This window comes from Cydia strobilella, chromosome 11, assembly GCF_947568885.1.
Source record: "Cydia strobilella chromosome 11, ilCydStro3.1, whole genome shotgun sequence".
In the NCBI taxonomy this organism is placed as follows: domain Eukaryota; kingdom Metazoa; phylum Arthropoda; class Insecta; order Lepidoptera; family Tortricidae; genus Cydia; species Cydia strobilella.
The window spans coordinates 6,991,898-7,005,685 of record NC_086051.1 but is presented as its reverse complement, the minus strand read 5'-3'; the positions used below and the strand labels follow the sequence as shown (position 1 = coordinate 7,005,685).

The 13,788-nt window shown below is 38.4% G+C and overlaps 1 protein-coding gene across 3 annotated transcripts in view; it reads left to right on the top strand.

Moving 5' to 3' along the window:
- LOC134745455 (protein-L-histidine N-pros-methyltransferase) overlaps positions 1-13,788 on the top strand; it is a 92,477-nt gene that overhangs the window by 40,148 nt on the left and 38,541 nt on the right. For all 3 annotated transcript variants that reach the window (XM_063679499.1, XM_063679498.1, XM_063679497.1), the window contains one exon: positions 2,309-2,499. In XM_063679499.1, the coding sequence (XP_063535569.1) occupies positions 2,309-2,499 (191 nt within the window). The remainder of the gene's footprint in view (positions 1-2,308; positions 2,500-13,788) is intronic.

The window sequence follows — 13,788 nt, the reverse complement described above, 5'->3', positions numbered from 1 at the left end:
TGTATTAGTTATTGATAACAATCGGAAAACAAGTGACACGAACGATCCTTACACTTCAGAATATCATCAACGATCGGCAATCGGCATTCGAAATTTTCCACAATTTGTATTCCGTCTGGATAATTCGCCTTCGCCTTGGCCTGCATTCTGTTCTCTTTATCTAATCAATATCTAATATCAATTCAGTCTCATAATAAGGGGTTGATTCAGTTGGAGCTTTTTACTTTCCTTCTTTACTGAACTTGTTTTATTTTCTGTAAAATTGTTGGTGACTAATACGTTATTCTTAAACGTTTGTCAAGTCTAACAAGCCCTTATTTGTCATTTTGTCATTTGTGATTGTTAGAATGGGACAAAATTTAACAGAGGTTTGCTAAGTTTTATGAATAACGGGGTAATTCTAGTAAGTGTACTTTCTTGATGATAACGCATTGCATTAGTTCCCAGTAAAAAATGGGTGTTTTTAAGAGACGGTATATACGTTTCAGGATAAGTTACTAGGTATTATTTGTGACTTTGAGCACAAGATCAATGTTCTCTTTTCTCTCCATTTGGATTTGACCATTTCTTTTGTTATGTTCTGTAAAATAATTTCGATAAATCAGCGGTTCTTAAATACGTTTTACTCTTTTAAAAGTTGGTAGGCTTTATATATCAAGTCGAAGTGAACAACTGTGTCACGCTCACACACATTTTAAGCTTTAAGCAATTCAAATCTAATACCAATATAAGTAGGTAAGGTACTTTTTTAAAATATAGAATGAAGCCCCCTAGTGAACCCCATAGTTCTGAAGTAGACTATTTTAAATGTAAAGATTGTACATTGCATAATCACCGACACGATTCGCAATCAGGAGTCGATTCAAATATTAAATATTTATTTCCTCATGCTTCCTTTGGCGTCAGATCGTAATTTGCAATAATGTAGTGTTTTTTTTTTTTTGTTTAAGTAGGCAGATCTTTGAATGGATGAAGTTGATCCTGAAATTGATTTATTCATAACACAATTTAAAAAACGCTGTAGATGAATTATTTAAAATCTTAAATCTTTTGATTGAAAGGAAACGCACAATATTGCAATACATATGATGTTGTTAAACTAAAGTTAGTCCTATCATATACGGGACAAGTAAGTAAACTTTTAACACTTGGGTATTATTTACGAGCCCTCGTATCGTATCAAAGTCATAATAAAAATTGAATGGCTGCTACCAGCCGCCGCCGACGCGCCGTGACGATTGTTTCGACTACCGGTTTTGGATAATTATCTTTTTCATCACACACCCGTCTTTCGATTTTTAATATAAAGACAGATCCGGCATTAATTAAGCTGGGCTGATGAGTTCGCGGCGTCCCGCTCGCTCAGTCATTACGGCATGTAGAGGCGAGAAGTTTTTTTAATTTGTTATTATTCTGTGGCGTAAAGAAATGTTAATTTGAGGCAGCGTGAAATTAACAGCGGCCCTTTGTAGGGCCGCGGCGGCTGACTTAAACACACAACGGGTGACGAGCTACACGCTCCTTTCATACTCCACTCTCTTATTTGCACTCGAATTACTCTTTTTATACACTTTCATTAAGGGCTCGGGTTGTTAAACATCGATTTGTAGTTCGGAGCACAATCGCTTGTGCTTAATGTACTTAGAAACTTTGGTATGAATGGTCCGATAACGGCATGATTATGTTCGCAATGTTCAATCATGTCATTACTAATACCTGAGTAATGTTCCATTTGAATCTCTTAAGCGTCCGTTTAACGCTATTTCTAATCTAATAGGCAGACAATGACTACCTACTTTAGATATATGTATACTGTTATTTGAATTTGTTGTCAGAAAAAACCAAATTTTATATTAAAGAATAGTAGTTGAAACCTAAATGTCGAATGTTTCATTCCTGCATGCTTATTAAACCAGATTATCAGACAGTTAATCTAAACTAATTCTCCCATAAATAAAAGCCACAGCCATCCTACGCGACAAGTTTTAGCAGTAATCAAACAACATGTTCAGATAACACATTTAATTCATGTAAAAGCATGAAATTAAGTATAACCGCATAAGCTGCGTACCTACATCATCATTTTGTATACCCAATACTACGACATCTATTATGTACATTTTGATGTTCTACGAGGCATCAACAGGAGACCACGGCTGGTCGACCAATGAGGTAGCAGAGAGTAAAGAGATGTTGTAAGGCCTCCTGTATTGAAAATTTATTTATGCTAATGTGCGACTACCTCTCATTTTCCTGCAAAAACAAAGCTTAAACAAATCAGTACTCAACAAAAGCATTTGTATTGCAGTGGTATCGTGTGGACAAGAGCCTCCTCAGTCCAGAGCTCCAGCAGAAGTTCAAGCAGCTAGATCCAGATGACGACACAAAGGCGTTCCTGTCGGCCTCCATCGACAAGTCCACGTGGGTCTGGACGCAGATCTGGTATCTGCTGGCCAAGGCCGTACTTCGGCACTTCTGGTCTATCACCGACATTAATGGGTACGTATTATGTTAATTCAAGCAGCTAGACTGCCGGCATTCCTAATTCCTACTGGCCTCCATTGAAAATCACCGAGAATGTGTACACACGTACCTGTTAGTTCCAGTAGCTGGACTCGGACGACAAGAAGACATTCCGGCCGGCTTTCATTGACATGTTCACGTGAGTCTGTTCTCCATTGTGTCTATCGTAATCTGGATGGAGGGTGTCGGTTGCTGTGCTGGCGAAGGCCGTCCTGAAGCACTTATAGTGTGATTAATGATTACGGACGATGATTACCTATTATTGCATTAGTCTCATTTTTGAGGATGTACCTACTCGATTTTTCAAAGGTCATGACATAATATATGGACGTGAAATCTGTCATCAATTGGATAATACAAGAACTATAAGATGCTGAAAGACGAATTTCGAAATACGGATTACTTCGCAGGGGCGCAGGAACGTAGCCACTCTGGTTAGTAAGAGTAGTAAGTTAAAAAAATCGGCCAAGTGCGAGTCGGACTCGCGCACCGAGGGTTCCGTACTTTTTATTATTTGTTGTTATAGCGGCAACAGAAATACATCATCTGTGAAAATTTCAACTGTCTAGCTATCACGGTTCATGAGATACAGCCTGGTGACAAACAGACAGACGGACAGCGGAGTCTTAGTAATAGGGTCCCGTTTTTACCCTTTAGGTACGGAACCCTAAACCCAATTTTTAATTCCTCGTCTTGCAAAGAACTTCCTTCAATTAATTGTCTATAAAAAACCGGGTTCCATACAAATTTCCCTTTTTTTGTCTTATTTTTTATATATTTTTTTTACAAATTTATAGTTTTCTGATGTTTTTTCTTTTGAAGTACGGAACCCGAAAAATGTGTGAATTTCAATCTTTATCGTTAAACTTAGTATAAAACAGGAAACACAATGTACCTGTGTTTCCAGAAGTTTGTATGCATGGGTGGTACCTTTTCTCTGCAACTGACTGTACAAAACGACCGACCACAGCAGAACTATACGGCGTAAATCATGGAAGTTCAACTCAAGGTAAGTTACAAATCAGTGTAAGTGAACGAAAACTTTTCTCTCATCCTAACGAACACGCCATCAAACTTTTTGATTTAAAAGTAATGAATCATTTCTTTCACAAACGATGAATTGCCATTTGAATCACGACAATTGGGCATTATTAAGTGCGTCCAGATTCGTCCAATTACGCCAATTACACTCCCGGTAGCTGTAAGTATGTATGAGTATATTATTTCCTCGTCCATTGTGTCGTGAATGCACAAATTAACTAATTCAAGTACTAAGCGCTGCGCGTTCATCAATATCATTTTATCGATAAATTATGTACTGTTATTGTAGTAACGTTTACTATTTGCTCTAGAGCTAGATTAACATAGGTGCGTTTATTTAATTTCGTTTCTAACGCGATTTTTTTGGTTAGTTGGAGGAGAAATGAAAAACCGACGATGTTTTATGATTCTTATCGACAATGTCTTGTTGGTCTGTTGGTTGGTTGGTTGGGTTTAGGGATAAAAGTGATAAAAACCCTCTTTTAAAACAATTTTAGTAGGTAGGTACGGTACAGTGTATGGTAAAAGTATCGATATCGATAATCGCGATTACGGGTCGGGAGTCACTGGTCGCGTCCGGGGCTCTGTGAACGGCACTGAAAGCGATCACGGCGGGTGTCTATAGCCGGCCACTAATAAATAATTTAAATAAATTGACGGACGAGATTTACTCATTGGCTGTTTCCGTCTCTCAATTACGTTTTATTTATCACTTGCTACTCGCCTGCTCAAGAGGACCGCGGCGCGACCGAGCCTTTGATTTGCATGTTTGTACATCGGATTTCGCGCTAACTCAGATTGGCGTAGAAATATTGCCCGTTCAACGTTCGAATTACGAAAATTTCAATTGAATTGGATTTCGAAATAATTTCGATTAAGTTGTCTATGAAACGCCAATCAATGTTAAATAAAGTTTAGATAGATATTGCGAGAGAAATAATTGCTATTGATTTGTTTAGTAAGTACTTTGTTTTTCTCGTTTCGGTCGCTTTCATATTGTTTTAGCTATAATATGTTTCATTGATTTATTATTGTTATTACAGTGGCTGGTTGTAACTAAGTATAGATATATTATTTAGAATGAAAATCGTGGTATGCAAATTAAAACAAAAATGGGGCTTTTAAAATTGTTTTTGGACTGGAATGATTACAGAAAATAAGGCTTTGAATTTTTTAAACCATTTGGCTTTACTTTATGTTATAAAGAATGTTGTCTGATACTTATGAACAATTCGCAAGGTATTCATAAACGTAGTCGGTAATCCCAGTGAGACTACAGGATATTTAATCATCACCAAGGCACTTAATATATATGACTCAATAAACGCCTTCCTAATATGTAGTTTCCGGACAAAAATATTTAAACGAATACATTTCGAACGAATGACACTTGATAGAATTGATTTTTATTTGTGTCAACATACGGAATTGTAGGGACATCCTCATTTAGGTACACAAATTGAATTTGATTTTGATTTACCGGCTAATGTCAATTCAAGAAAGACGTGTTATGATTAATATAAATTTGAAAATTTGATTTTGTCGGTACCTATAGATAGATAACACGTTGAATTTAGAATAGATATGAGTACTATTTTGAAATGGAAAATGACAAAAACTAGGAAATAGATACGTAAATCCTTTCGTGCTCATAAAAAGTGTATGATTTGAGTGTGTTACTAGGTTACTACCTTATGATAGTTGCAAACGTTTTTCTCAAGATAACTAATAGTCCCGACGTTACAGCGTTTAACTTAGGGGTTGTAACTTTTTCACAGAGTTCATCATCATCAATATAGTTACTTTCTTGGTGGTAAAGTATCTTCCAAGTTTCTGCTACTTGTGCTAACTCCTTGACTTAAACGCGTAGCACTGACGAGCAATGCCTGCGGGAGATTCGAATCGGCGCGCCGCGGCTCTTCGTCAATGGACGCAGTTGCATAGAAAATATAGGAGGCGAATTATGGCGATTCGATTCGATTCGCCTCGGCGAGTCTAGTGGACGCCAGCCTTTATGGGCACTCAATTATTGGCCGAATTATGCACACACCGTTACTATCCACATGTCGTGCTGACACGAAATCTGTTTACGTCACTGTCATTTTGAGGAATAGGGAACGAGAGGGGATGTAGTGTAAATGGTACGTATTAAGAGAAACAAGTCCTAGTATCTTAAAAGTGTAGAGCAATACGAGCAGCGGCGCTTAGAAGATTTGGATGCTAAGCGCCATCTCCGTAAGACGCGGCCGAAGCCTTCGTATACCTACACCTACAACTCAGCCGGCCAGCTCCATTGCGTACCATGCAATCGCATCTTCAGAACCAAGTTTGGCTTCGCAAGCCACATTAGAGCGTTCCATGTTCCCAATTAAAAACAGTTGGAGTCGCCGTCGTCGGACACGGTGAGGAGGACATTATTTATAGTTCATTTGGTTAATGTTGCTATACTTGACGTTAGGGCTGTAGTCGAGTTACTGAATTGCATAAATTGACAAGTAATTAATTTTAAAGTGAAACTTTTATTCTATCGCCTCAAATTGTTTGGTCCGTCTTTAGCATGTCGCATTACATAATTACAGCATTAGTAAAATTCTACTTTATTTCTAGTACTTAGAGTTCATAGTCTGAAATAAGCTTCAATCGGACTAAGATTACAATACTTAATTCACGAAGGCTGATGTTTGCTTGTAATTTCATACAAAATTTTAAAGACAGTAGACCTTATTAACCTTAAATACGGTGAGTTTTATACGTTGAACTCTATCTGTCAAATTCTACAGTGAATGGCAAATAGTCATATCATAATAGGAAGTTTACAGTCACATACAACTTTTTGTTTTCGAACGTAACGGACGTCACGATTTCATCAAACAATTCCCAATGGTTGGCTACTCGCAAGCGTGTAGACATCTATAAAACCCCAGTGTAATGTGACCGTGAAATCTTTAACAACCTATGCGTCGGAGAGCTTACTTAATACCGGCTTCTTTAGTCCTTGACTCATGTATTAAGTAGTAAGCGATAATTAATTACAGCGCCATTCCGTGTTGAGTAAAAAAAAAATGAACAGGTTTTAACTAGGATCAAAACAAGAACCTTCTTTTAAGTAAAAAGATACTTGTGCCAGAAGGCTCCGCTCTTCCATTAATTACAAGGTTTACCAAAATTATCTTAAATTAAATTATCTTAAATCTTAAGCTTATACTTATTATAAGGTAAGATAGGTACATTAGGTACTTTAGATTAGAAACTAAGTTTAATTTAATACATATTATACATATAATATTACCATGAATTTCTATTTAACATGCTTGTGCATGCATGCGTGCGTGCGTGCGTGCGTGCGTGCGTGCGTGCGTGCGTGCGTGCGTGCGTGCGTGCGTGCGTGTGTGTGTGTGTGTGGGTGTGTGTGGGGGTGTGTGTGTGTATGTGTGTGTGTGTGTGTGTGTGTGTCTACATGTGGTATCTATTTTAAACTTTTAAATTACATTATTGCAAAATGGATTCAATTTCTACGTATGTTAACTTTTTTAGATATTCAATAACGATTTTTTTACAGTCATATAGTTGTTGTGGGTAAATGTCAAGTTGCTCGTTAATGGTGTTATATAGTTTAGCAGATTGATAGTAGAACTGTCTTTTGGCAAATTTTGAGTTTGTTAGAGGCACTGGTGCAGCTTTGCGCTTTCTCCTGCGAGTTACACTACTAGTGTTGTACTTTATTGTTGTGTGTAGTTTTGTGACACATCCTAGAACATAGAGCTTTCTTACAGATAATAAACTAGATTCTTTGTACAACTCATCAGTCGGATATCTGTACGGTTTGGAAAATATTACTTTGAGCAGACATCTTTGGGCTCTTTCAACCTGTAAGAACTTGGTTTTATTGGCTCCACCCCAAATGGGAACACAGTACGTCACAATTGACTGAGCTGTGAGACATATATTTGGGTGAGCAGTTGTTTAGACGCAACATGTTTAAGGATTTTGAACAGCCAAATGAGTTTCCTGATTCTTCCGTTTAGATATTCGATATGGTTGTGCCAGGACAGCCGCTGGTCCAAAATGACCCCAAGATATTTAGTCGAGGAGACCTTTAGAATAACTTGACAGGTGCATATCTGAGAGTTAACTAGATTACATGTGTGTATTTTTATTTTAAGATCAATGGGCGGCTGTGTGTTCGCGTACTTTAAAAAACATATATAGTTAGTTTTATCGGTGTTAAGAGTAAGTAAGTTATGACTCAGCAACGTAGCTATCCTGTGCAATCCATTTTCAGCTTTTTCATACACCGCGTCCCACGAACTGCCATTAAAGACTATTACAGTGTCATCAGCGTAGGAGAAGAGACAGCCACCGTCAAGTTTGAGATCTGTAAGGTCATTGATGTAGGTAAGAAAGAGAGTTGGGCCCGAGACGCTTCCCTGGGGAACACCGAAGGTAACCAAACTCTCTTCACTTAAGTGCGATCCAATTTTTGTTCGTTGGCACCGGCCATACAGATAGCTCTTGAATAGATCTAACGGTTTTCCTCGGATGCCAATTTTTTCAAGCTTATTTACAAGCAAGGGAAGAGAGACGGCGTCAAATGCCTCCCGTAGGTCTAAGAATACCGCAAGACATTTATCACCTGTATCTGTGTGTCGTGTGATTTCATTTGTGAGTGCCAGTACAGCATTTTCTGTGGATTTCCCTTGCCTAAATCCAAACTGTGAGTCGGAGAGAAGTTTAAACTTGTTAAGGTAATTAGTAAGCCGTTTGTTTATCAGTTTTTCAACAATTTTAGAAATATTGCACCGCATATATAGCACCGATATTGGCCGGTAGTTATTGACGTCGTCTCTCTCCCCAGTCTTGTATACAGGGGTTACAATGGCCTGTTTAAGTTCCATTGGGAATACACCTTCGGCAAAGCATAGGTTGGTCAGTTTACTTATAATTGGGACAACTACTTGCCTGGCTAGTTTTAAAAAGGCTGTGGGGATACCATCACAACCAGGTGTACTATCATTCTTGAGGCTCATAAGAATTGTATCTACTTCCTTGGGGTCTGTATCCAACAGCACGAATGATGATGCATTAGTTGAGACTGTAGATACCTGCGTAGTAGGATGAATTGTATGATTTACTAATATATTTTCTGCCATTTTTTGTCCTACAGTAGCGAAGAAGTGATTGACTTAGTTGGCAGCAGCAGACGCAGATGGCTTATCATTAAGTAATTCAAGATTGTTGTCATTATTCTTAGTTTTGTAATAAGTAATCGTTTTAATGGTTTTCCATAACGCTTTGGTGTTTTTTGCAACGGTTTCAAGCTGTTCCGTATCATATTTCCTTTTAGTTTTTATGATTAAGTTGGTGCAAAAATTGCGATATCTCTTGTATGTGACCTTCAGGATCTCATTGTCAGGATTAGATTCAACTCTGCGTTGTAAATTATTTCTATTACCGATACACCTTAAGATACCAGGGGTAATCCAGGGTTTAATAGCTCTTTGTTTTTTAGGGACTTATTTGATTTACTAATATTTATTAAGTTAGATTAAAAACGCGATTTTAATACCCTAAATCGAATTATTTTCCGAATTTTTTTAGTTAAATGCCTACAATCCCAAAAAAGTTTCACTTGCATCGTGGTTTCATAAAACCACACAATTACTTTTTTATTTACACTAAGTCATTGCACATAAATGATTGTGAAAAAATTAAACCGTAACGTTAATAAATAAATACATTTGTAGCTCTGAAAGTAACAAGAATTCTGTATATGTCATGGTTTTTTATTTAAAAAAGATTCATACGTTGTCATCCGGGGTGCGAAACTTAAGTTATCTATCACAAATGGTCACACACACGGCAAAAATATCAAAGTGATCACCTTACGGCGCCTCATGTGATTGAATCCATCAAGCCGTTTTAGCTGCAGGTCGGGCCAAAGAAATAGACGTACAACATTTTACATTTTATTACCATTAAATGCATGCAAACCCATCCCAATCCTCCCACATCCCAGGGTGTTTACTTATTACACATAACTTCACACTAACCGTGAGTAATAAACGATACAATTTCCATTTATTCTCCATGACAATATTAAAATAACTTGAAATTACGTACACCAATGTCCCCAATCGAACAGATGTTAAAAAGCCAATATACAAATGTAATCTTCTTTTTTTGAGGTAAGATAAACTAAATTATGGGCTAAAACACGTATAATAAAATAAAAACTCACTTAAAACTCGCATGATTAAGGAACCTTCGTATGCAAATATCTCCATAAACGTCTCTCGTGATTGTTATTGCAAACATTAATTACTGCGACCTTCTTAAATCGTGAGTTAATAACCTGGGGGTGAATTCAGAAACAGCTAATGCTGTACAATGCAATATTAACATCGTCGCGCTGAAACACACATGTAAGCAGATATAGCCGAATGCTTTAAGCAACGATTTTCAAACCGAAGGTCAGTGGTTCGAAATGTTCGAATCTTGCCTATTGAAAATTATGTGTGAGATATCATTGGTTCTCAAACAAGCGAATGATGTAGGTACTAGGTAGTAGGTATGTAAGCCTATTGAGATATCATGGGGATTATAGACCAATACCTCGCGTACTTGACACTAATATACCAATACCAATTGACTATGTATATCAGCGCGTCGCGAGAGCAGACTGATAAAATACAAATATGTACATATGTTATTAAAATTATTTTGATACAACTAATGCACATTCGAGAATGAAGCCCTTGTACAATTATATTTCGATCGCGCCTGTTTGATACTTTATCTTTTTACATTAACTCTTAAATGCTTGTTTTTGTTAACAATAATTACTTCTCTTGTTCATTCTCATGTTTAGACTCGTTTGTGTCCAACTCACGAGTTCTAATGAATTGCTTTAATTGCTCGTATTCTCTAAAGCGTTATACACGTTATACGACCCTATATCAAAAGAAAATATTTTTCTAAGCATAGTAAAAATTATGGACCTACAAGATTTGAATGAGGCATACTACTTCAGGTACTAACGAACTCATTATCAGAAATAGTTAACACTACAAAACTTGGCATTTGACACCAATGAAATAAGAAACCTATAAATTTTGTAAACATGTTCATTACTACATAAATGTAACCAGGAAAGGGCCTTTTCATGAGTTTAAATTGAAAAGAATAATTCGATCCATACCGATACCGACAGTAAAACCAAGATGCTGCTGAAGGGTATCACCTAATCATCAATGGCCACTGCATCCCTGACGGATGATTGTTGCAACGCTGTGTCAAGAGCGGTTGAGTTGATTAGACGTACTTCTCTCTTAATAATGATACTAATTTCGGCTACCACGTGACATGCATAGCCTAGTGTGGGGCCACAGGACATTGACTAAATGATTATAAGGTTTTTTCTACTAAATAAAAAAATCTTATTCTTCTTAGGTATACTAAAGCTCTTTCAATTCCATCACGTAGCTTTACCCAGAGTTAGTATAATATATTTATCTATTCAATCACGAGTGCCCATTTTCCATAAATAGAAGGTAATCGCAAGAAATAGACCACTTCTTAGCCCGACGTCTTTTCAGGCGTAATTACGCTTTCTTACGCGACGTATCCACAGATGTCGACAAAAGGTCTAGACTGCGCGGCTAACTACTGGTAGGAAATATTCAAGCAGGCAATAAGATTAAGGTTATTTATTTATTGTGAGCAGTAAACCGCCGTGTGGTCCGTATTCCGCGGCGGTCGCCACTTCTCAAGCAGCAGCGATCCTACGATAGTGTACCATTAGCGCGAACGCTCGCGCCGGCATCCAATTGTGCGTTTAGATATCGCATACAAATGTCGATCGGGTGCGCGGCCGCGCCGGCTCATCTGCATTCAATCCCATTGTTGCGGTTATTATTGAATGTATACGTAATCGCTAATTTATGGGGCACACTGACCACTCGGCTCACATCCGATCTAATCTCGGTTTGGCGTTTAGAATTCAAATCGAGCTAAATCCGCGTTACGACCCGCTTGTTAACATCGACAACGCGGCGCTTACGTCCGAGGGCACTAGGCAGCAGCCAGACGCAGATTGGTATCGTAAATATTTCCATCCCGGGATCGTAATTATTTGTACAAAAAGGCGACAGTGTCGTAATAGGGAGTGAAAAGCGGCGGCCTCCGCCCGCGCCCGCGCTGCCGTAAAAAGCGCAAAGAATACACCTCGATATGATCGCACAAAGGCCGCTCCTGAATCCTACCTCAATGCTAATTTCCACTATCGCGCTCGCCCTCATTCATTTTCAATCGGAGCCAGCCTCCGCTTACTTCTATTTTTTTAAATCACATTAAAGAATCGAATATGGTAGACGTTTTTTTGTGCAGCTGGTGCGTGCGACGCGATTTATTTATTTGCGGAGTTTTTTAAAGCGACATTCCGGCTCGCTGTATACTTGTGTCTACCCGCAATTGGCATTTCGGGCTAAGCGCGAGGTATACAAAGTCGCCGGCTTTAACGGTTGTTTTTAACGCTCGAATCCTCGCGCAAGAAACGGAGGATACAAATAAATTATTAATCGTTTGTCCTGTCTTTTATAAATTAAAATCCATCCTTTTTTTGGTCGAGCGCGCCCTGGCCGAGTATTTTTTGGCGTCGCGTTTCATTGTCTGTCTTCGAATTTATTAAGCTTAAGCCAGAGGTGAGCAATTAAATCTGTGACAGAAATTAATACCAGCATGGCCTCGCGCGGGCGACGCGGGTCGACCGGTTATTAATTCACAGCTTGTGTGCTTTATTAATCCCCATATTATAAATAAAGACTTTACGTTGGTACCCGCAATAAAGTACGCCAGTGCAGTGTAGGCAGACACAATTTATTATGAATACCCGAATCGCAACGGCTTCATAAAACGCCTAACTCTACAGTACAGTACAGTGCGTCACAGAAACAAAATGAATGAAATTAGATTTCTTTTATGTGCCTGACACTTCAAACACACCAGTAATTTCGGGAGTAACGTAAATTAAAATTTCCCCGTGTCCGGGTGCAAACTCAGAGAAAGTCATGCAAAATTATCTAATTACGTGTGTGCTGTGCAAAGAAAAATCGCGAGTTTACTTAGTAACCGCCCGGAAAATTACCCACATAAATCAACTGGCGCGCGCGGGGCGCTTGATTTTCCATTCGCTATCTTTTACGCTGTTATTATTATTTTGATTTATTCGCCCTGGTAATGAAGGTGTACGTCTCTTATTGACTTACAGAAATCCGGCGCAGTTCTCACTTCGCAAAATTGCTTTTCCTCCTTTGTGTTGGTGTTCAATTATTATTTGGACTTTAAAAACGAAAAGTTTCTATCCGTGAAAATCAACCAAACGATTCTACAAATAATTCATCATGATTGTAACTTTCAGCTCCGGGTGTCTTTCTAGTCTTGCTTTTTCAATTTTCCACCATTGCAACACCACCACCATTGCAAACTCATACTAATCAGTCGCAAACACTTAAAAGCAGGCCAGGGACTACCTACGTGTTGTAACATGTCTTAAAATTGAATCGGTCGTCTCAGGACATCTTAAGCCATAATCAATAGTAGAGTCCCTTTAGCCGTTTTCGAATCAATCTGCTCAATTGTTCATACGTCAGGTAATAAAATAAGTTACGCATCACCACAAATAGGTGTTAGCCGTGAAAAATAAAACAGCGGACGTTGCGGTGGGCCCGCAGGGTTTCTATTCCGATTTCTTGCCAAGCGCACGTGACAAAAATGCTTACGCAAACCAGTATCTTGCTCTTGCAGCAGATCCTTGGTTTGTTACGCTTTATATAAGGACCGTGGTCACCAATGTCACCATTACAAATTTGGGTAGCAAGCCTCAAAACACGCTACCACTTTCTCGCCTTTCCTCTACATCTGTGTAACGAACCGTCTACTGCAATTTTTAAACCCCATTTACCCAACTCAGTAGCCATATATCTACCTCGCTGCCTGGTGGTACAATTTTTTCTCTGGACCACAGGTCGCTTAATAGCTGCATCCACTCGGGGCGACGCAATGTGGCCAAAGAAAGTATGAAGACACTGTGTACTTAGTCTCCGACTCCATAGCGTACAAAAATAAATATAGTGCGTAACCTTCTTTGACTAAATCATTCTAAATTGTAAGTTAATATTAATATGGTACATGAAATACATAATTACTGGCGAAAATTTGCCTGTCAAA